This window comes from Dermacentor albipictus, chromosome 3 (assembly GCF_038994185.2).
Source record: "Dermacentor albipictus isolate Rhodes 1998 colony chromosome 3, USDA_Dalb.pri_finalv2, whole genome shotgun sequence".
Taxonomy (NCBI): Eukaryota; Metazoa; Arthropoda; class Arachnida; order Ixodida; family Ixodidae; genus Dermacentor; species Dermacentor albipictus.
The window spans coordinates 79,838,704-79,863,178 of NC_091823.1; the positions used below are offsets into that span (position 1 = coordinate 79,838,704).

At 43.6% G+C, this 24,475-nt stretch overlaps 1 protein-coding gene across 1 annotated transcript in view; it reads right to left on the reverse strand.

The window, feature by feature from the left end:
* LOC135919173 (cell adhesion molecule Dscam1-like) overlaps positions 1 to 24,475 on the reverse strand; it is a 556,253-nt gene that overhangs the window by 56,418 nt on the left and 475,360 nt on the right. The window contains exons 21-22 of the mRNA XM_065452886.2: positions 22,216 to 22,395; positions 8,893 to 9,218 (exon numbers count right to left, since the gene is read on the reverse strand). Of these exons, the coding sequence (XP_065308958.2) occupies positions 8,893 to 9,218; positions 22,216 to 22,395 (506 nt within the window). The remainder of the gene's footprint in view (positions 1 to 8,892; positions 9,219 to 22,215; positions 22,396 to 24,475) is intronic.

Consider the following 24,475-nt stretch of genomic DNA (forward strand, 5'->3'; position numbering starts at 1 on the left):
GTGGCGCCGCGATGGGCGGCGGCTGGAAAGTTTTCGCTACGTGTTGGGGAGGAGGGGTTGTTTGGTGTGTTTTATGCGGGAGCCTTCAGGCTTAGGACAGATCAGGGAACAAAAAGTAAATGTGTGAAGGGTAGAGAAAACCGGGGTACAACGCCGACCAAAGCTACCCGGGTTACTACATTGAAAAGGATAATCATGAAAAAAAAAACGGAATTGGGGACAAAGGCCTTCGCCAGCTCTTCCGTATATTGTTGAACGTTTGGAACTCAGGCCTCATTGAAAAAAGGAAGACAAGAGAAAAAAAAAAGAAACAACTAGTAATAATAGTGATATGTCAGAGATCAGGAGAAAGCTAAGACCTTTGTCAAACATAAGCTAAAACAAGCCTAAATCACACACGACACGGAGTCTGTCGCGCTTATGTCTCACGAAGCTAGCAAGCTCGTATACCGTGATTTGAGCGTATACATAGATGTAGTACTGTGCCGAAATCGCGGAGATGGAGTGGGCTACGAGAAGGTGCCATCAATTTGGCATAGTTTATTTGAGTGAGCTCGCTTTAGTTATCTCGTTCACTCCTGTCGACTTTCTCGCAGGTAGTTCTTTCTTTCTTTCTTTCTTTCTTTCTTTCTTTCTTTCTTTCTTTCTTTCTTTCTTTCTTTCTTTCTTTCTTTCTTTCTTTCTTTCTTTCTTTCTTTCTTTCTTTCTTTCTTTCTTTCTTTCTTTCGTTCTTTCTTTCTTACGTCAAATTCGCTGCGCATTCGTCCTTATATACGTCTCGGCAACATACTCTAGTGCCGCATTAGATGGAAAAGAAAATGATAAGAACAAAAGAATTGTAGCAGCAGAGTCGGGCAAACCTGAAATGCGTGCCGGACAGATGATGTTGTAGTTACGATTAAAAGGAAGTGCACTTTTGGGAAGGAAACACAATGATCAGATAAAGGGTATTAAATTAAAGCAAGAGAATTGCGCCAAGAGATTTGAGGAATTAACACATTTCCAGCCATAAGATGGTTCTCTTCACATGAAACAGGATAGGTTGATTCTGTGATTCATTTGAAAATGAATTTACTGCATCAAGACTATTTACTAGAGACCACAGTCCTCGTGTTTGTTCATTGGGACTTTTTTGAGCGCTAAATAAGGTTGTGGAGCTGCGCTAATCAGAACAGGCGGAATTGGGTATCTCTATTATGAAATGTTTCTTTTGCAAATGACTCAGCCTAAATGAGAATGGCTGACAGCAGTGCAAACGTCTGCAAGCATGAATTTACAATGAGTGGAATGAATGAGTGGAATCGACGAGAACGGTTGAAAACTCCGTTGCATTCCGGTACCGTAGTGAGCGTTATGCGGCTCCTACGTCATAGATGACGCACATTGCACCAGGCACCCTCCTTCCCGCAGCAGGCAGTACAGTGCTGGTGCAAAATTTTTTGCCATACTTATTACACTGCTTTCGGCACAGGGACTACACCGCATGCACTTATGCTTGGATCTACCGCGATGTACGCTTCCATACGTGACCTTCCAACCAAAGATATATTGTCTCGGGACAAGGCCACAGAGGGGAGCTGATTGAGTGTACCTAAGGGGTTCACAAACAAGAGTACGTAAGTAATGAAAACGAATGCACACTCGACAGCATATTTTTCATTCCCGTCGAGTGCGGTCGAAGATGTGCAGGATATATGTCAGGCGACAAGAAAAGTATTGTCACCCTCCCAGACGGGATAAGAGGAAGCAAGATTTCCGTGTTCCGTTCGAGCAACGGCAGCAAGAAGAAAGTATTTGGTTCGCTTTCCAACCTCACTCTCTGACCTTTTGGCAAAACGCCAAGTGAACCGGAGTCAAGGATGCTACTCCATACGCTATGTGCTTCAGGTTAAAGTAAGTTCAAAGAACCATTCCTCACCGCCTCTTTAGTGGTCATTGTTTTGTTCTGCCATATATTAAACAAAATTAAAAAGCTTTGTTGGTGTAACCAGGGCGGATCCCATGTAGCAAGCAGAAGGGGGAGAGGGAGCAGGGGGGAATCGGTTTATATAGTGTATGTAGGTGGCTAATGAACCATTTCGAAATCTGCACATTGAACGCTTCTTCAGGGAGACTTTTCACACTGATATTCGTTTTTCCACTGCACAGCTTTTTTACTGGGAGCATCATTATGTTCAACACAGACACCTTTGGAGTGAAGGGGCGCGATTTTCGGCTTTTTACATCATTGTATGTGACAGACATAGATTGAATAGAATTATTCTACTCGCCTAGTCGTCTGTTAGCAATCACACAGCGAAAAAAAAAGGACTGCCGCCATTGCAAGTGAAATACACAAATTAACCTATTGTGCCAATCGTTTGTTAGAAATCAGACAGGGAGGTAGAAAACGGCAGAGCCAAAACATATAAGGTGTTTAAACAAAAAAGAAGAAGGAAAATCAGACTTTCCGACAGATCTAGACGCCAGAACATTAATTTTTTTTGCAGAAATACTTATCTGTTTCAGTGAAGTAATATTTACCTGAAGATCGTCTCCAACCAAGAAAGGCAGTTTAATTAAACACTACCTTTTCCTCGCCAACTCGGTCGCTTTCTCAGCGATTCAGTGACAGACATGACGAGCAGTGCTGTTCAACTTTTTAACTGTCCATTTTCGCTTTTACACTGTTTGCTGTTACGTCAGTACGCAAACTAGCCAGTCTTAACGCTAATAAACAGCGTTCGCAAAGAAAGCCGCGTACAACAGATCCACGTACTTTCAGCGCTGTACGAAAGACACTCCCGCCTAAAATTGACCATTGATCCCCCTACTGTATATTTAATTATCCACCTGCTCATCCTAAAGCAACTCCTGCCCGAAATTACGCGCGGATGAAAGGGTGAGCCGGTGGCCTAATTTCCTTCTGTATAAACCCTCTGACACTCACTGGGCACCGCGTGGTCCCGGAAAAGTAGGCCAGCGCGTTTCGGGCGCCCAGAAACCTACTGCGCCTGTATGAACTAAGCAAGCAACACGCGGGTCTGAGCCAACGAGACATTCAATACGGCCAGAAGCACGGGGCTCAAAAGGACTCGGTAAACACTTGCGAGCATGTGGGCGAGTTTGCGTCCGCTCTGATTGAATTTTCACGGAACGCGTGCCGCCTCAACTTTCAACTATTCTTTTTCATGCGGCTTAGGATGTCGGGCCCCTGAAGGCAGCCAAATAGTTCCAGTTTCCATTAAAGCTCCAATGTTCCTATCTTAGAAACAGGTGCATGCGAAGCAGGCTGCCGGAGCCCTTAGATCCATGTAGAAGGGGTCGCGTATTAGGTTCGTGTCCCACGGATGATCTAGCCTCATGTCTGCATTTGCATGTCTTTTAGCACCGGTGCTTGCTTTAAAGTTGCAGACGCTGTACTGATGGGCGAGTAACTGTATACAGATTTAGAGATGCGATACCGATGAGAATCATTAAAACAGCAGAGAAATAAAAATGTACCTAATGGATGAGAGCATATGACAGAATGGCACGTGGAACAGAATAAAATTTGGGTACTACTCGCAGGCACGTACCCAGGATTTTTTTCGGGGGGGGGGAGGGGGGGGTCAACCCAAGGTAACGTTTATATGCAAATGAGAGGGGACGTACCTTTCCTAGTACAAATGTGAATAGCGCCCATCATTCGCCATAAAAACGCGTAAACCCACAATAGGGAAATGAAATAAGGTGTATTTTAGAGGTACGCTTGTGCGATACACATCTCCTTTACTTGGGAAACAAAGAACCACGTAAAATGGAGTCGCGCAGGAAAGAATCGCTACGAATAACACTGCCAAGAACAAGTGAAGAAGCGAAAGTGCAAAGTAAAGATTACTTTAGTAGAATAGAACTTAAAAAAGAAACACCAGTTGGCAACAAAGGCACACGAACCACGTGGATTTGCGTTAGTCCGCCAGCCAATCACAGAAGCAAACAAAATCGTCGTCATGCGGCCTTTTCAAAATGGCGCCATCTTGAACATTCTTTTCATCTGCGGAAGCAATGAGGTGCGCAACAGACATGGACAAAATGTATGAAGTCTGAGCATTTCACTGCTCAAAAGTCTGCGGTGCAGTTCATTTCACTGCTGAACCCATTTTACTCATGAAACTTCACTGCCAACTGAAGTGAAACTTCACAACAAATAGCAGTAGCGAAGCAAGCATGTTATTTCAGTTCAATAAAGAATCAGGCATTCGCCATTCCACCATATAGGCGAAAGGAAAGGTATAAAATTACGCGCTAATAATTTTATTTTTGTAGTTACCGCCTTATTTGGGTAACAGAAAAAGTTTGACGTACGAATTATTTGCAACCTCGTGGAGAAACAGTGGCTGGCGGTGTTGAGGGCGTGGGCGGGGCTTGATTGCAGACTTAAATTTTAATTAGCTCTGGAAGAGTGATACAGAAATATTTATTGAAGAAGAAATTTCGGCCACTGACCAAGTCAAAGTGAAAAAACAATACACAGAGACGTTTCGGGACCCGTACGGGTTCCTTGATCACACTTGTTCCCGAAACGTCTCTGTGTGTTGTTTTTTCACCTTGACTTGGTCAGTGGCCGCAATTTCTTCTTCATCATGTTATCTGACCAGACGAACTTCCGTCGAACTCTTGACCAGTAATATTTATTTCCGGAACAATCACAGTTCTTTTGGATTCCTCGTTTACTGCTCTAACAAGTTAAGTTCCACAACCGACTCGTATTGTTATTTGGGAAGTTACGTAACGATGCGTAGCCGCCAGTCCCATATAACCGCGTATGGAGCAGCAAGTTGCAATTCTACACGTACTGCGCCCACCGCGGAAGGTTAGAAAAAGACTTACATAAGCACAGCATAGAAGGCGGCTTGAATGATAACTGTAGAAGCGTCATTTAGAACACACGCAATTGTACTCCACTTCCGGCGGCGTTTTCTCTACTTCCTTTTTAAATAAAAAGATGTTGATCCACAAATATTTTCATAAACAACGGTTAAATTTGTTAATTTACGCTTTTCCTTCCTGTTTGACTGTTGCCTTGACTCTCTCCCTTAGTAGATCGCTTAATTTCTCAAATCCTTTCGACTCTTGTTTCCAGTTGGCAATTTTGCACGAAAAGAGCTGCACAATTAGGGAAAAACCAGACGAGTTAACGGGTGACAGTCATATTGGCTAAGAGTTCCAAGGTTATTGCAGGGTTTGATGATGGACGCTGTCTCGCATTATTTTATTTTCCACCTTATCTAACCCATATCACCCTTATCACGACTATATGGTTGCGAGGATCAGTCAGCGTCGCGGTGAGCCGTCACTCGAGGAAATAATGAAACAAAAAGAAAAGTTAAACGCAAGTGGCATTTTCTCGGGTCGCAACTCGTTCCACGTGCATACAGACCAGCTGACCACGAACTGAATCCCTTTCCTTGTCTCTGGACCGGTCTAAACGAAGAAGGTTGAACTAACGAAGCAACAACGATGCGCGTGACCGTTGAATAGACGGTGACAACTGAATGCATCTCGCGTTAATCACGCGGGCACCGAATTGATGAGGAAACTGGCCTTCACATCCCAGATGACGCCGATGACTACCGCCATCCAAAAGGAGTGAATAAGGCAGTAAAATGTTGACCGCCGAATAGTTCTCAAGTCTCAACATTGATTTGGCGGCGCTTTATGAATGTGAGTGAGAAGTAGTGGCGGTGGCGGGGAAGGAAGGGGGGGGGGGATATGCGTCGTAATTTCGGGGGGGGGGGAAGGGGGGCCCCGGGAGGGTACGTGCCTGACTACTCTTCATCGTTGAAATAGAGAGAAATAGAGAGAAAGAAAAGACTGTGAAAGCGAGAGCAGAGAGAAATTAAGGACAAATGTCACAAAACGTCTTTTCGTGAATCAGAGTTCATAAACATTAGCAGTTTGGTCAGTCAATTTATCCCAATTTCCGGCGCATGTTTTACAGTTCTATTGACATTCTGCGTCGAAAGTGATCCATATAGTGCAAGCTGCAAGCTCGACATCGCCAATTGTAATATCAGCGCAATGTGTGCTTACCTTGCTAAGGAGAAGGGTTTCGGCCGCACAGATTGTACATTCGCGGACTTCGAAATTACACCCTGGTTACAATGTCGATGGCATTAGTGCGACGTCACAAATTTGTGGTTTTTTAGCCTATATAAACTATGTTTCTTTCTTGACGACGAAAGTGTTTTATTTTGTATAGCCAGCAGAAATAATTCGCTCATTGACTGTGCATATTCTTTGGTTCTAGATGCAAACACCCACTACTGTATAGCCGATGGCTTTTCCAAAAACCACATTTACTTTGACTAAAAGATAATAACATAACGGGAAATAAGCGCATTTCGGTAATGGAACGGTTTTCGCAAACGCGCATGCAGAGTAATACGAAATCAGAAAGAAACGCAGCAGTAACATCAGCCCTTGCTGCAATTTCACCAATCGGACACAATCCACCACAAGTGTCCCACCGATATAAGCTCAATAGTCGGTAACAAAAAATTGTCCGAGTTCAATGATGTCAGCAGCTTGAAAAACACTAACAAAAATTCATAACATTCAGCACAAGTTGCTGTCAAACTCAAGTCACAATGGACACTGTTTCTGCATCTAATACGAATATACTCAGCCTGTAAGACGTAGTCAATGCGGCACTCTCAGTGTATGTATCACCGTCATCTGCATTTGAATTCCCACCATATTCTGTCAAGCCCAGCTCCTGAATTCACCAAAAAAAGTAGTGCTTTTGGTTTTCATTAGGTAACAAACAGCTACCTATCTGATTGCTCCCTGCATTACCATAATGTGCTAACCTGGGCTTATTGGTACATGTCTGAAGAAAACGAGTAACACCGCTGGACAACGGAATATGACTCATACAGACGAAGCACTGGCTTTGAACCAGTATTTTATTGCGCACACGTCAATATATACAGGGGCTTGAATAGGCAGGAGGGAGAGAATACAAGATCTCCCTCTCCTGCGGTCAATGATACATCGGCCAAACTTGCCGTTGTATTAATGACCTGCCTCAGAGAGCATACAAATTTAATGAAGGGGTGTGTTGGCAGCCACCTAGCCGTGCATAGCTCCCGGTGTGGTTGTCGTGCATTGTTTGACAAATACAAAATACTAAGGCGCTATGGTGACTAGCGTGCACCTGAGATATACGAAACCTTATGCATCGACAAGAAAGGCGATATGTGCGTGAGTGTGCGTTCGATATCGCTCTTCCCTAAGGAACTCGCGCACCTTGCGCGTGGATGATAGCAACCATTTAGTAATACGGTTTCCAGATTATCCATCATCGCTATCTTTCTGACAGTGTACTATTACTGTAGAGGAGGGTTAAAGCGGTACAGTGGATTGTCCTCTCTAGCGCTTTCTATTAGGTCCTTCTGTGGCAGTTGGGCTGGCTGCTCACGGGTGGTGCGGCGCTGGCGGCTGCACACCGTTACAAAAACGTGCGCAGCCAAAAACGGTCGCTCGAGCAGGTCCCATCCATGTCATAGGACGCGTAGTACGAGGCGGCTGCGAATATGACTGCATGGCGGGCTTCAGGTAAGGCCTAGCCACGACGCCGGCACAACGGGGAGGCGTACATGGAGAGTGTGGTTGGGTCCGTGCAACGACGTCAACTCAGCTCACCGGAGCAACCGCAGGAAAATGATGGGGCCGGTCTGGCAAGACCTCGGCGATTTCCTGCGCGATCGAGGCATAAAATTCGATGCAGGCTGTTGGAGATGCGGCGGGTGAGCGAATGATATCAAGGAGAGCTGGCGTGCAACTTCCTCCCGAACAAAGGCTTTCATTTCAGCAAGCAACGCTGACAGGTCCGAGATTGTAGCCAGACCAGCAATGAGGTCACCGCGCGAGGAAGGGCGACGTGTCAACGAGCACTGCCTACACTGCTCCTCGTAGCTTTGGCATAGAGTGATGATATTTGTCATGGACTCAGGATTCTTGGCAGGTAGCATGTTGCAAGCATCGTCCTCTATCTCTTTTAAGACATTTCTGATTTAGTCGGATTCCGACATCGTCGCATTGACTTTCTTGCACGAGTCCAGTGCATCTTCAATGTAGCTGGTAAATGATTCACCCTGCTGCTGTGCACGTTCTCGCAAGCGCGATTCCGATCGCAGCTTGCGCAAAGCAGGGCGACCAAACACAGCCACTAAGGAGGTCCTGAACGAGGACCGCGTCTGAAAGCTGGTCTCTTGGTTCTTGTACCAGAGACTGGCGAGACCCGTGAGATAGAAGTGCACGTTGCTCAGTTTGGCGGAGTCGTGCCATTTGTTGTTGGCGCCTACCCTCTCATATGTCATCAGCCAGTCCTCCATCTTGGTGTCGTCCACGCCACTGAAAATGGCAGGGTCCTTGTGACGAAGCACACCAGAACACATGATGGACGGAGGAGGTTTCCTGGGATGCGTCTCAAGGCATGGTTGAGCGTAGGGCACGGGATCGAAGTTCCAGGATGGACGTTGTAGGCCGAAGCCCCTTCCACCACTTGTAAAGGCGTTTATTAGTCACCGGCGTTTGGCACCGACCGCTAGAGCAGTCCTAGCAGGAGCGGCGTTTTCAGAGGAAGAGCGCTGAAGAGGAGGACCCACTAGAAAGCGCTGGAGAGGGCAACCCACTATACCGTTCCAATCCTGCTCTACAGTACTATATGTTCTCCTCTCTCTCCCGCATATCCGAGCCCCTGTATATATTGCTCTGCGCACAATAAAATATTAGTTGAAAATCAGCGCTTCGTCTACCTGAGTCGCGTTTCGTTGTCCAGCAGCTGTAACTCGTTTTCACCCCGGACTAAGAACCGAGAAAGGTAGTTGGCGGAGCATGCATTGCGCCACCCTTCGTTGGACTCACCCTTCGCACGTGAAAAGGCACGTCGTATGTGTGGTGATGTCTGTGCTGGCCGTCTCCACCGCCGTTCGAAGGCACGCTGTCGCAGTCGCTATTGGCGTCGTCAAACTCCTGGCCCGCTGAGGCTAGCTGGCCCGCACTCTGTGCCGCTGACAGGCACTGCTGCTGCGCCTGCTGCTGCTGCTGAGACTGCGTCAGCCGGGGCGGCGACGGGTAGAAGCTTTTGGCGTTCGTCTCGTCGAACGACGAGTGAAGCTTCTTGCTGAGCAGCACCATGTCCACCATGTCGCGGCTGCCTGTCTTGCTGTTTCTGCTCCGGTCGTCCTCGCCTGCGGATCCAGCGTGGAGGAAATCATAAGTACACAAAGAGGACTGGAGCCTTCGTGTTGAGTACAATGTCTTCCTTAGGAAGTTTCCCCCGCTTTTCTGTATCGGGTATCTAGGTTTCCAGCTTTCTGTGTGTTGATTGATCTCCAAGGTAGTGCAGGCTAAATATGTGAGCCGTTCCCGTCAGTGTTTTAGCAACGCTAGATCTAGCTACTGTTTAGCCCATTAAGCAATATATTATTTTTATCCTTTTTCTTTATAGTGACCTGCGATGTTTTGAGCGACATAACAGAACATCTTAGCGATTTCAAAGTCGGGAAACTCGCTTCCAAAATAGCCTTCTAGAATACGCTTTATTGTCAGCATGCTGCATGTCAGGGGCCGATATTGGCTGTATGGCGCGTAGACTCGGTGACGATGATGAAGCAAGGGTTGCCTTGACAGGATTCACCGTGTGTTCACTGAATGCATGTTTTCATTATTATTATATTTTTTAATTTACGAAACTGATTTGAATGAGAGTTAACGTTACAGGTTCCGCACTTTCGATAGATGCGCTCGATCGGTTGTAATTTACAAATTTTATTGTGAGATTTAAAATGAAGCTGGGGAATCATTAAGATAGGCCGACAGTAGAAAGGCGTCTGTGTAGGAGTGGCTGGGCTCATGCACGTGAGCCTTGGCACATTTCTTCCTCATTGCATGCGTTTTTGGACAAATCAGTACACAAAAAACATCCTTCAGGTGGACCAATGGGCGGAAGTGTAGTGTTTGACATTCTTAAAGGTCACAAATATTTAATCGACGGTTTACATGTGGCCTTGCGCCCCTTGGAGAACTTCGCTACCCTTTGAGAAGAGCCGAGTTCTAGAATTTTAGAACAACCTTAATTTGATGCATACTTGAATTAGGAAGGAACAGCGCTAAGACGACCACGAGAGGGAGAACGACACTGGACAAGCGCCAACTTCATCTATCTTTATTCCCCGAAAAATTAGCTAATATAAGGGAAATCACAGACATGCGCGCAAGGACCACAATGCATCATCTGCCAAGCCGTTCAAGATATGACATTTCGCTTTTAATGAGGGTCACGGAAGTATCACTAACACAGTTCTTTTCTCTCTTCTTTATATGGAATGCCTTCAAAACCCCACGTGCCTTTGTATCTCACATCTGCCAAGAATCTTTATCTCTCGGAACTGTGGTTCACACTTCTTTCCGTAGAGGCATTGTTTCCGTGGCGAATGTTCTGCCGCCCGGTCTCACGCAGTGCAAGTTGCGCCGCAAGATGCGCACCTTCTTCTTTCAGCGACCGCATTTGTTCAGCTGCACGGTCATTCATGTATCTACCCGTTTGGCCCACATAGATTTTCCCGCAGGTCAAAGGTACTTCATGTACCCCACCTGTGCAGCACTTATCACCTTACATATTTTTAAGTTTTTGGTAGTTAGGTGTCACGCTTACATTCATATTTCTCTTCGGTTTCACCTTTAAAATCATACATTCATAAACTAGCTAGCACATTGCAACGAGACTTAGTAATGTTAGCACAGAGCAACAAGAAAAAATAATATAAAAAATTAAAGTACCGATCAACGTGACTGGTGTGCACAAGAGTTCGACCATACTGCGCCAAAAAAATATCTAACGAATCTAGAGACAGCCCTAATATACTAAGAGAAATGCGAACGCTAGTTGTAGAAATCAAAATTGAAGACGCTTTCTAGCGTCTGGGTCTTTCTTTTTCGCTCGGTTGCAAGGACAGAAATTTGCCGCTACGCATAATGCACGGCGTCGGATGAGCACAGCATGACATGACACATTCTTTATTCTGCTAATCTTTCTGAGAGGTATAATGGGTTTTTGTTAAGAGCACTAGTTTCATTGTATCAAAGATGGGCATATTCAGGTAGGTATATGATCCGGCGATAGCACATCTTCTGTTTGTTCTACGGCTTTATAGAACTGAAACATGCAACTATACGTTCACCAGTTTCCTTCAAGTCAATATATAAATGCACTTTTCGCGTGCTGTGTGCAGCACGCAAACTAAATTTGGCCACCTCGTAAGTGCTCTCCCTCTGTTTTGTCGTGTTACTCTATTGTAGATAAGAGTACATTTTCTCGTTTCAGAAACATGACACAATATGTTGTAGATATATCTGGTTTGAAAGGATCATTTCCCACGGAAAAATTGTATATCCTGATTCAGGATTCGTTTAATCGCCCGTGGTAATAAAAAAAAAAAAGAGCTCAGCGATTCCTAGCATCCGCACCGTTTGAATCATAGGCATTGTTCCATAAACGCTCCGCTTAGGTCAGTGCCATAAAGTAATGGCACACGTTAACTTCCCAAAAACGGTTTTATGCCTAACACATGTTGAAAATTACGAGCTCTCTTATTCAATTGATTATCCCTCTTACCCACTGCATCGCCTGCCAAAGAAGAAAAGATAGCTGGCCTGTCTGTGAACATGGAAAAGTATCTAAATTAAGAAAACAAAACAACATATGTTTGCATACCACCTATGTAGCCATCTGTATAAAGCATCTGTTTTTGGTAATGCTATAAATGTCTTTGACTTTTTTTTATTATTTCTATTAGAAGGTGAGAAATGTGTCTTTTTTTCTGTAATGTTTGTGTAAGCGCACGAAATAGATAGCTCTGTTATCTTCAGTACAGCGGCAAGTTAGGCTATTTGGCGGAAGTTCAACTTCCAATAAGGGGTCCTGCGCTACAAACAGAATTTCAATAATCATTCCTAGGGTCTTCGATTGAGTGCTCAGAAGCTCACTATGGCATCAAAATAAAGGACTGTTTCATGACCACATGAACTCAAGCAATCTCTGGAAAGGAAGAATGCACAAATACCTTGCGTCCGAAAGTTTTGCAAATGAAATTACTACACATACTTCCAACCTACATCTGAAAAATTGCACTTCCAGAAGCATAAACGCTGAATATGGAAGTTATGCCAGTTACAACAAGCCAAAAAAGGATAACAGTGCTAGAATAGCAACCATCTGTTCATCTTATGAGACAACAACGCCACTGCGCGTTGTGCGTTTCAAATTGCACAAAATTCGCAACAATTAAAGAACATTTGTGGCCTAGGTGAGGTATGGCTACCTTCGTCGAACACAAGCTCCTAAATTGTGTGCAGTAGCGCGAGCGACAACTGCGCTGGAGATCCATAAGTTTTCTTTCTTTTTTTTTTCTGTTTGCACATGCAGTTTCGGGGCAGCGGTTTCTTTTAGCCGCAGGTGATTGATAGCCGTAACGCATGCGCCCCCCCCCCCCGAATACAATTATGCACTGAAAAGTTTTAAAATTGCTCTAGTGTGAAAACCAGTACGTTGTGTGGCTTTTTCAAACCTTTACCTTTTTTTATTTTACATATTTCAAAGAATTGCCTTAATAAGTTCAAGAAACGCAACCGCAAAAAAATACACTTTGTTGACAACGCAATCGATTAAACAGACTGTGAACGTAAAAAGGCTTTGTTTCCGGCCCACCCGAATAAAAATCAGCGAAACTAAACAAATATGGAAGACGTTCTGGGTCACCACAATTTGAGGAAAGCAATTATAAATCGCTTCAAAGAGTCCCGAAATCTCCACGTTTCTCCAAAGCCATCCGTCAGGCTTGTTTGACACGCGCCTGAAAACTCTCGATTACTCCTCGAAACAGTTCGCTGTACGTGTTTTGTTCCCGAGCGAGCCTCTATTCATAGCGTTTCTTACGCACAAAGCTCACGTTATTACTTATTTCTGATTCTTTGTATAGCGTCCGTGATCTGTTCTGTCATTAAGCTTTTTCTACCATCAGTATGGGGGGAGAACCGAGCTTTACAGCATACCAGAAGCATAGCATTGCGGTCAATTCTTAGGCCGAGCGGTTACTCGTTTTATTACCAGATAATTATAAGAAAAGGTGCACCATAATGGAGCCCTCTATCCGTGCACGCTACTATGTCGTTACCTATGTCAAGACTCTATGTTTACCGGACAGTTTTCGCGTACTGATAACTTATTCTACTTATTTATTTATTTACATAATTATTTATTTGATTACCCTCAGGACTCGAGGGTGTAATAGAGGGGAGTGAGTTACATGCAAAATAGTAGAAAATAAAAAGTAGTAAATTTACATCTATCTATCTATCTATCTATCTATCTATCTATCTATCTATCTATCTATCTATCTATCTATCTATCTATCTATCTATCTATCTATCTATCTATCTATCTATCTATCTATCTATCTATCTATCTATCTATCTATCTATCTATCTATCTATCTATCTATCTATCTATCTATCTATCTATCTATCTATCTATCTATCTATCTATCTATCTATCTATCTATCTATCTATCTATCTATCTATCTATCTATCTATCTATCTATCTATCTATCTATCTATCTATCTATCTATAAATACAGATATGGTTACATGAATACACTAACGGCTGCACAAGGAGAGGAAACAAAAGAGAAACTACGCTCGAAGCAGTAATATATCTCTACAAAACAAGGAACACCCGTTTTAAAAAGACTTGTGATGAAGAAAAAAATGGACTCAGCAAAAAGAAAAATGATGCCAATGCTATAATTTCCTGTGTTTATGACAACAGAAGGTTAGTTAAAGCATGTCTTGACTTAGAATTATCAAAATTTTGGACGACAAATCGGGGAAGGTGATTCGAACTTGCTGACGTATTGGGAATGAATGAATTGCAAAGTGGTTGGTGCGGCATGAAGAAATACCAACCTAATAACGATGATCGATGTGAGCTGAAACCTAACACGATGTGGTTATCAATTTATTCTTGAGAATGGGGTTGTCATGATACATCTTATGGAACAGGCGAAGGCGGAATATTTTCCTATGATGTGATAGCAGTGGTAATGATAAGCTTATTTCCATAGTAGTGATGCTGGAGTTGCGGTGATGATCAGAAGGAATGAAGTGAGCCGCCCGATTCCTGGAGAGATTGAAGTTGATAGATGAGCGTATCTTGACTGGGGTCCCAGGCAGATGCAGTGTATTCCAGTTTAGTACGAACTAACGTTTTGTAAAGAAGTAATATTGCAAGACTAGAAGAAATACAGAAATTGCGGCGTATGTAGCCAGCATGTGATTAGCGTTGTTAGGTACATGGTCTACATGCATCTTCTAAGAAAGATTATAATAAATAAATGCGCCTAGATATTTGTAACAGGTCACAGATTCGCGGTTACTTATTAATATGAGAGCAATGTAGTATTACGATGAGAAACACGCATGTACTTCCATTTGCTAGTGTCTAGTTCCGTGCTCCACGTCATAGCCCAGTTAAGAGCATGGCTGATATCCGACTGACGAAGACCTGTATCAGAGTCACTGTTAATTTCACTGTATATGACGCTGTCATCTGAAGAAAGGTAAATTGATGAACATAACCTATCAGTTAAGTCGTTGATATAAATGAAAAAAAGTAAAGGTCCCCGCATAAAGCCTTGTGGCAGGCCCTATTCAACTGCAGAAAGGAAGGAGGAAGAAGTATTATTAGGTGTAATAAATTGTGAACAATCGGGGAGAAAGAAGTGAAGCCATTGAAGAATGTTACAATCAAGGTTAAATTTACTTAGCTTTAAAGAAAGCAGTTAAAACTTCTTGTCAAACACTTTTGAAAATCTAGGAATATACTGTCAATAATGAAACCCTTGTCAAGTATGGAGTTTAGGCAATGTGTAAACGATAAAAGTTCAGTTTCATAGAAAAATTGCTTGAGAAATCGATGCTGATGATCTGTAAAAAAAAAGCATTTGACCGTAGTAATGATGCAAGGTGAGAGTAAATTACATGTTCTATAATTTTCCATGGATAGCACGCAAGTAAAATGAGTCAATAAATATATCCCAAATGGCTATCCCCAGACTTGCGCAAGAGAATTTACCCTCTCAACCTTCCAGTCTTCCGGAATGCAGGCTGTCTGAAGAGACTGCTGGATTAGATTAGAAAACATCATAGCATGGTACACTTTAGTCCTAATTCAAAACTTAAATTTATGTTACCAATGCCACATGGAGAAGAAAGTTTTATGCCAGCAACATCAAAGACAATAGGGTCCATTGGTAAAAATCGCTAACGGGATAGATAGGGGTTACAGAAGACATATTTTTGGAAAAAGCAAAAGGAAATCAGGAAAGAGTTCAGAAAATTTGCGCACTGATCAAATTGGATTAATTGATCGTTCAGTCTTAAGGGTGACATCTGAATTGTCTCTTCGAGCGTGCCGCTATAGAAGAAGTGGGAGAACACTGGAAGGAGCCGCGACATTGATTTGATGCTTGTTTGATGTATTTGATATGTGCGAGCTTATTACGTATTTTGGCACAGCCCACACGTGAACGAAGATGTGGGTGTCTTTTTTCTAGAACAGGTACAACGACCGAGTGGTATGCAAAGGCAACCAAGTCCAGCATGATTCTCCGGTTGACTTCCTTGTGCACACAACAACGGCTGAGCTCCTAGATTTTGTTCTGATCGAGCTTCTATGTCGCCCGAAGAGTTTGCTAAACGTGGTTCGGCCAAAGTGAACATCCCAGTTGACCTGTTTAACCAGCTGGTACGCGGACGACCATTCGGTTATGCAGCGTCATTTGACGAGCGACGAACAATTATTCAGGCCATCGTGATGCAGCAACAATTTTCACTACAGAATACCATGGCAAATGATCTGCTGTCTGCTTTGAGCCACAAGGGAAACCATCCAGTTGAAATTTAAGGGTCAGAAACTTTAGACTAGTCTTCTGATAACCCAGAAGGGTGAAATATTTTATATGATGCCGCAGCGTAATACAACGGGCGGCTGTGTGACCAACACCTGGCGTTAAACATGCGGCAACTTCGGAGTGGTGTAACCAGAAAGTGGCTCCAAAGAACTAACATACAGCGATGGGACCAGGCACTGTTTTACCATTGTAGACCTACTTCCCCACTTGACTACTTTCTTAGGAAGCAGAGACTGCTTCGACTTGCTGAACCAGATTTGCCATCAAGATAAATCTTAGCGCTTGTACTTCACGGTCTCCCAATAGATTTTCAATGACATGCACAAATAAAAGGGGCGAAAGCTCTCTTGTTACTACTAGAGCTGGTGCAATTATTCCCTCATTACTGCTCTGACAGGAGCTGCAAGACATGGCGAAATCTTCCCGGATGGTCAGATTCTTAATCCAGCAACTCTGATGTAAGGTCGCCACGACTTAAAGATAGTGCAAATATTCGACTTCGCGCGACCGACACAGGGCCCGGTGACGTCTTGCAGATATCGACACTGATCAAACAGAAACAGTTGACACAAAAAGCCTCAGTGTGTTTAACCGAAACAAAATGAGACCGTCTTGCTGATTTCTTCAAGTTTACTTCCCATACAACTTGAAGTGAACGTAGAGAACCTGCGAGCTCTTGTCGACAGTGGAGCTTCGATATCAATACTCACAGGAAGCGCAGCGAATTTAGAAGACATATTCACTGGCAGCCCAATCCTTCTACGAGGATATGACGGTCATGAAAAAAAGCAATGCGAATGGATAAGCTTAAGGCTAAAATATCAGCCGCAATGCGCGGAAGTTCTTGCCTTGGTGATGGAAGGTGTCGAATATACTTTCTTCATTTTCGCCCGGACATGAAATCATTGGTGCTAAACATTCGTTGGGACGGCACTCTGTCTGTAAGCACCGATCAAGACCATTCCAAACCTATGAATGTGCAAACCGAATTCACAGGCTGAAAAATGGTGAAAGTATTCAGAAACTTTACCGGAATCGCTCTGCTTCGGGGGCTATCTCCTGCAACCACAAATTTTTGAAGTTACCTTTAAATCACACGACACTACTATAGTCTATAGTCTGTATAGTCATACAGCCTATCCAGAGAAAAGAAAACATGGCTAAAAGAGGAGCTTCAAAAGATGTTAAATGCTGATATCATCTGTCCATCTTTATCGTCATTTGCTTCGACAATCACCATCGCCACAAAACAAGACGGTAACCTCATGCCATGCACTGACTGCAGAGCAATCAACAACCAGACGCATTTGATCCCATTTCCAATGCCTCGAATAGACAGCATCATTGACTACAAAGGCGGATGTAGCTGGTTTTCCGGGATAGATCTGTGCAAAGAAGGCTTTGCACAGATCTATCCACTTCAAGCCACTTCAAAGAAAAGCACTTCAAGAAAAGACCAAGCAATAAATCGCCTTTGTGATTCCATTCAACATTTACGAGTCCAATCGTCTTCCGCTTGGTTGGAAAAACTCGCCCAGCTGGTTTCAGAAGCTGATGAATACAGTTTTGAACCATCCTAATGGTCGCTTCGGCAATGTACATGTAGACGACATCATTGCATACTGTAAGAGTGAGCAGCAATATGAAGAACACCTTGGGAATGTTCTCGCTTCTTTGTCTGAAGCCATGCTAAAGATAACCTTCACGAAGAGCGAGTTCTTCAAAAACATTCATTTTTCTGAGTCAAGTATTGGATGCTATCAGTACGAATACTAAAGAAGAGTACGTAACGTGCATCGCTGAACTTGTGAAGCCATCTGACGGCCATTCGTTTCGCATGCTTTTGGGACTAGCCTGCCATTTGAGAGCATTTATTCGAGGCTGTGCTAAGAAGACCTGTTGCTTAACAACGTTGACGCAAAAACTTCCAGGCCTAGTTCACTGTGCGGCTAATTATGCACTCCACAGCTGCGCGTATTCACGGTTTCAATGGTAGTGGGTTCACAATAAACACAACAGGGTGTTTGAACCCACCACCTCCCAGCTTATTGACGTAAAAAGATGCACCGTTTCGATGGACAGTAGAATGCGACTATGCGTACGAAGAGGTGGTGCAGGTAATTTCCTCACGCTTTGCCTTCCTGACATTTACCTTCCTGTTGAAGTAAATACAGATGTGTTACATTTTGGAATGGGAGTGGTTGTGTATCAACGCAACCCCACCCGGGAAACCAATCAACAGCTTCGCATGGTGGGTTACTACAGTTACAGTTTCGCCAAGACGCAAGTTAACTACACGACTGAGAAAGAAGCTCTCGTTGTCCTAAAGGCCATTTGGTACTTCCACTCCAGCAGAAAAGGAACAAAATTCAAGCTCTATGCTGATCATAAAGCAGTGACTACAAAGACGGATGGCCTAACGGCCATCCCACCACCTCGGGCTTCCTGATCGGCCACTACTTTGCTTCCATCTCTACGACCCTCTACCTTTCTCCCTCCTACCCTCTCTCTCTTTTAACCCCATCCCCTCCACCCTGCCGGCGCTGAGCCGTGCTCCCGCATGGGTTGCAGAAAATAGCGCTAGACTTTCTCATTCCCCTCAAGAACCACTTCTCTCTCTCTCTCTCTCTGACAGGTTTTGAAGTTGGTAGAGTTTAAGGAAAAATCGTACACTTGCTGGACGAGTGAGTCATTGCCTGAGAGCTTTAATGAAAGACGCTCATGCTATGTCGAGGTTGGCGGTCACGCGTGTTTCACTTCACCAAGAAGCAATAAACACCGCTTAAGTTTGGAAAGAAACTGAAGCACTACAGTCCACAGCGACGGAAAAGTTGCAGTGCCTCCCACACTTGTGTCAAAAATCTTGAACCTGTATCACAATAGCCCTCAATCAGGTGGACATGATGAGTTTTGGCGAACCTACATGAAGCTCACGAAGAGGTTTACATCGCATAATGTGAAACTAGACACGAAGATGTATGTGCAATGATGTCACGAATGTGAACTCAATAAGGTGGAATTAAAACAATTAACTGAACAAATGACATTGCCGAAACATTCAGGGATATCATTCGGAGTTGTTCACTCAGACTTCGTCGAGCTCCGAAAGAAGTCAGAAGGTGTGAAGAAAACGCAAGCGTTCTTTGTGTGCGTGGACGAGTGCGCTTGGACGGTAGCAACGAAGCCAGGAAGCCAGGCTGCCAACTGCGTGATCTCTTTGCTCAACCGCAGAAATGTTTGACAAAGTGAAAGTTTTGGTATCCGATAATGGTCTCGCTTTTAGAAGCCATAAACAGCAGGAATGGAAAAAACGACGTGAGGTAACACTGAAGTTCGCCCCCTCCCCGTACCACCCAGCAGCTAATGGATTGGTGGAACGAAATACACGGGACCTGAAGCATGTACCAAAGTTTTCCGAGAGAATGGAAGTGCTGCCTTAAACTAGCGGTATTTCAGCATAACCGATCACACAGCTGGTCTAGCATGTATGCCATTCTTTGTTGCAACTGTAAAACCAGCTTGTTCTCCCGCTGATGTATCCTTGGGAGTCGACAATATCGTGCAGCTTACCGAAACGAGAAGGACATAACATAGCCAAGCAAACGACCATGAAAGAATGAAAGGAACTTTGATTAGAAGCAAAACACAGCGTTATCAGCGCTGAAGGTAGGAGATTTGGTTCTCATGAGTAAAGGACTAACACTGGCTCTGTCTATAATAACTGTATGAAACCCGCAAGTCAGTGAGGCAATTTAAAAACTGCCTGGTATATCGGCGCGCACGAAAATGAAGAATTGCTTCTATAGCGAATCTGTTCAATTACCATCTCAGGAGGGATGAAGAAGAAAGGCGGGAGGCGGGGGGGTGATAGTGAAACTAGCCGAGAGAGAAGAAGAGGTCGGAGAACATCGGAGAGAGCCGAGAGATAGAGGAGAAAAACAGAGAAATTAGATATGGCGGAAGAAAACGAGCAACACTGCTGGGAAACGCGACAATATTATTAGAGAGACAAAAAGAGTACCTTGCTGAATTTATAATATTATCCATGATTTCTATTATTTAATTTCCTTAAGTTAACTTATTTTATCAAAATTCTTAACAATACCTTCATTACACTTCCAAATTACAGTCCTATAAGCCCACGCCCCGCTATTCAAATCTAGTTTCGCTTTACTTCTAAGCCTACGGAAAGCAGCCTGCTTCTTGGCCAATCACCCACAGTGGGTATGCGCCCCTGTTTGGGATGCTAGACAAGACAAAACTGGACGTGACGGAGACAGACGAAGCGCTGACGAAGAGTGAGCGAATAGTCAGCACGGGACGTGCCTCAGTCACGCCCCATTGGCCAGCGCTGTCGCTCGTTTTCTTCAGACACGTACCAACCAGCCCAAGTTAGCACGTTATTGTAGAAATGGCAACATGACGCTTGTTTGGTCTATTTGATATGTGTGTGATTACTGCCTATCTTTTGTTGACTATGACCTAAATTGTCTAGCGTTAGCAATTAAAAGAGATGGCAATGTAGTATTTAAAATGAATCCTTGGCGTGTTTAAGAACTTTTTCGTATTCTGTAGTCACGACCTGATAAGCAATACAACTTTCTTGTGTACCGGTTAGCTTTGCAGAGCGAAAAATTCGTTTTTTTTCTCATTATGTAGTCTGTTTAACGACTGATTAAACCGTGGCGATTGCCAGTTTCACGTCATGACCATGTGTAGAACGTAGCTCTCGATGAGCGGTGAAACTTTTTCTTTAGGTAAATTCCAGTTAGTATTCACGGAGCGATCATGAAAGTTGGGCAAGTAATCATCTAAAAGGCAGATAGCTCATGGTTAATACCATCATAAGCAGCGTGTTCATAGCCACGGATATATTTTTTCCGGATACTTTCGTGCGGCATGGTGCAAGTCAAAGAAAAATGCAGCAGTAAGTGATCACCTAGCCCCGGTAGGCACGATATGGGATTGAAAAGAGCAGTTTTAGTGGTGAGAACCACATCCACGATGTTAGAAGTAGTGACGTAGTTCGAGTGGCCTGCAATACAAGGTGGGACAAGTAGAAATCAGTGCATGAATTCAAAATCTGCCGCCTTCACCGGACAAAGGATGACTATAGGAATGGTCATTACACCATACTATATCACGGAAGTTAAGGTCACCTAGTAAAAGGAATGGACTATTCGGATACCACACTGTGATCATGTGGATGAGATCATGAAGGTCGTCAGCAAAGATGGGTGACCAGGACGGCGTAGGATAACAAACGTCCAAAATCAATTTCTTAGAGTCCGTTTGTTTTTCAACCAAAACAAGGTCTAAAGCGATAGTAAGGTGGACAAGAAACGACAGACAGCATCAGAGAGTGCTACAAGTACGCCTCCGCCTCGCCGAGCACCCCTGTCTCACCGATAAATGTTGTCGTGTTCTATTTTTTTTTCTTTTTCTTTTACTATCGAACAATTCGCTGCTATCAATAGTCGCAGGTAACCAAGTTTGAGTAAGACATGTCGGTCTTACTGAACGATTATATTAGCGTCAGGAGCATTATTACTAGAGCAAAGATCGTAATGTGTTGGAAGTATGCTTCGAATATTTGTGAATAAAAGCGAAAGTTGAATAATGACTAGTAATTTTGGACCACTGCCCCTTGCGCAGTGCTATTCAGTGGCGGGTAGCGTGGAGGTGCTAGACAGTTCATGTACGGACTCAAGAGATTCGACCGATGGCGCGAAGGCGCTAGAAATGGCACACATGCAATCATCAGAGAGATTAAGATGGAGCACTTTTTATGATCTAGGTTGCTCACCAAGATGACAAAGTTACAGTTGTGCGTATCGTTCAACGCGCAAATGATCGGTTTTCCTTAGAACGAGAAGGGCGTGCAGTGTACATCTGTCGCAAAACACGGAACAAGCTAATCACTATTAGTTTCAAGGCATGTTTGTTAGCGTTCTACGTTTTCAAGATGCTTGGAACAGAATGTTACGTTTATGTTCCTCTCGGATGACTTGCCCAACAAACACCTGACATTTCATAATCTTGCACATGCTGAGTGCGTGCGCAACTCGTAAGGCATCAAAGTCATCTTCAACTTCCTTGGACACCTGAATTTAGTGCCACGTTTCTCGAGAACAAGCCCACCCCGTTGCCATGCGCGCGCGGTCTGAGCAGCGATTCCATAAAACGGCAAGTCGTGAAGATGAGTCGCAAACGCACCGGCCGTCTCGTAGATGACCCTGGAGCGCGCCCGGCAGCAGGTTCGGCTGTAGAACAGGCACACGACCAGGGACACCATGAGGACGATGACCGCTGAGCAGGCCACCGGCACTACGATGCCCAGGTGGCGATAGAAACGGCGTTCCTCACTGTTCACTGACACCAATGGTGGAACGGTACCTAAAGAACGAAAATAGCCGAGGAAAACAGGTTGTAACCACTGCTATACTTCCATCAAAGCAATGACTCCCTCAAAGTTAGCTTTGTGTAAACAGCGAAGTTACTCTATATCTCTGCGTGAAAACAGCGCCCCAGACTCTCAAACGAACCAAGAGAAGATTATAGGCATACTTTTGCGTTTATTGCCTAGGTTACGCACAAACAAACACACAGGCGGTCAATCAAGCAAATAAATAATTATTAGTGATAATAATTAAGAATTACTAATAATTAATAAAGTTGTTTGTTCGTTTCGTCATTTCGCCACATCCTATGAAATGCGACCTCCTGGCATATTTCTCTCTTCGATAATCAGCAACCACGACATTTAAATACACCGATAACACCGCAGTGAGCGGCAGGACGTGACGATCATCGAGCCGGCAGTGAACTGCATATTCTTCGAGCAAGTGCGTATACCCAGCTATGTAGGAAGCGTTGCGAAGGAGTATAATTTCTGTGCACTTAGAAAAACACTCATAGAGTTAAGGCAGCAGGACTGAACTCTCTACATGATCTTGCAGCTTGTAAAATATTGAAGCCTCCGCGGAAAAGAAATCGCTTACAAACATGCAGCATCTAAGAAATATTACTTTACATATTCAGTCATTGGGCAGTCATTGATGTGATATTATATGAGAAATATTACTTTACATATTCAGTCATTGGGCAGTCATTGACGTGATATACGTTATGATAACACCGTTAGGCTGTTAATGGGACTGTTAATCTCTTAGTGCTTGCTAAACTGCCATCATACCATGGAAGACAATTTCTTCCTCGTGTTCTCAAGTTAAATAAAAACAACCTCATACAAAGATAGAAGCTTATGTTAAGGAAAGCTTGCGAGTTTTATGCGCGTTACCGCAGGTAAAATAATGTACCACTTAGGCTTTGTCCTGTAACATCACAATAATAGATAAATTCTGTAACAGCAGTTATTATTTCTGGCAAATAAGAGTTGAGCAAAACTGAACAACGGGAAATACCGGTAGCTTAATAAGACACAACTCTTAGGCAGACAACCATCTGCTATGAAAGATCACCACATGTAATTACTGCAGCAATCAGTACAGTAACAGCATGACTAAGGCATGATTTGTACACATCAAAGGTTTTCATAATGTTAGGCAATAGGGAGATAATTTAAATAATCTAGAAAAGTATATTTGATGGCTGCTACTAAATTTCTAATGCATAAAACGCACGTATTAGGTTTGCAAAACGAGCCCTTCTTATGAGTGAACATAAAAAAACTCACAACCGCGCATGAACATACGAGTGTTCTGACCTCGCAAAATGATGAACGCAATGAAATACTAAGGCTACATGACGGAAAAACGTGCGCATCTTGAGAAACAATGAAGTGCACATTTTCTTTACTTGATTTTTGAGCAGTAGTTTCGGTCGAGTACCTTGCAGAGTAAAATATTCAAGTCCAAAAAGAAAATGGTATCTTTTCGATAGGAGGTGCACACAACGTGAAAAATAAAGTGTCATTATGCTGCCGGGTAAGAAATCTTCCACGATCGATATCTTTTCCTTTGCATCGTGGTTGTCTTGTTTTGCTAGTTTTTTTTTTCGGTTATGGATATGGCAGTGCACCTACTGGCACGATGCTTTAGTGCACGTTTTTTTAGCTAAGTTTCCAAGGAAGCTTAGCTTCCTTGGAAACTTAGCTTCCTTGGAAACCAGACGGGCTCCCAGACTATTGGTCAAAAAGGAGTCCGGACATTTTCATCTCCTTTCTCCATTCGTTGCTTATCTTGGCTCCTTATTATAGGCAGTTTATCGAGAATTCAGCGCTGCCTTCCAGGTGCCTGCCTAAAATATCGAAGCTATGTATTTTCCATTTCAGCTCTTTGTCAGTATCCAGTATAAACAGCACATATTCTTATCGGCAAAAAAGAATGCAAGTGTTCTAGACAAAGGTAGCACGCACTAGAAGTTATACTTTAAGTCTACTGAAATAAGCTTTTAAAAAGCTTATAAACCTTAAAACTAAATACACATTGCAAAAACTGATAAATTTGTGCAAGTA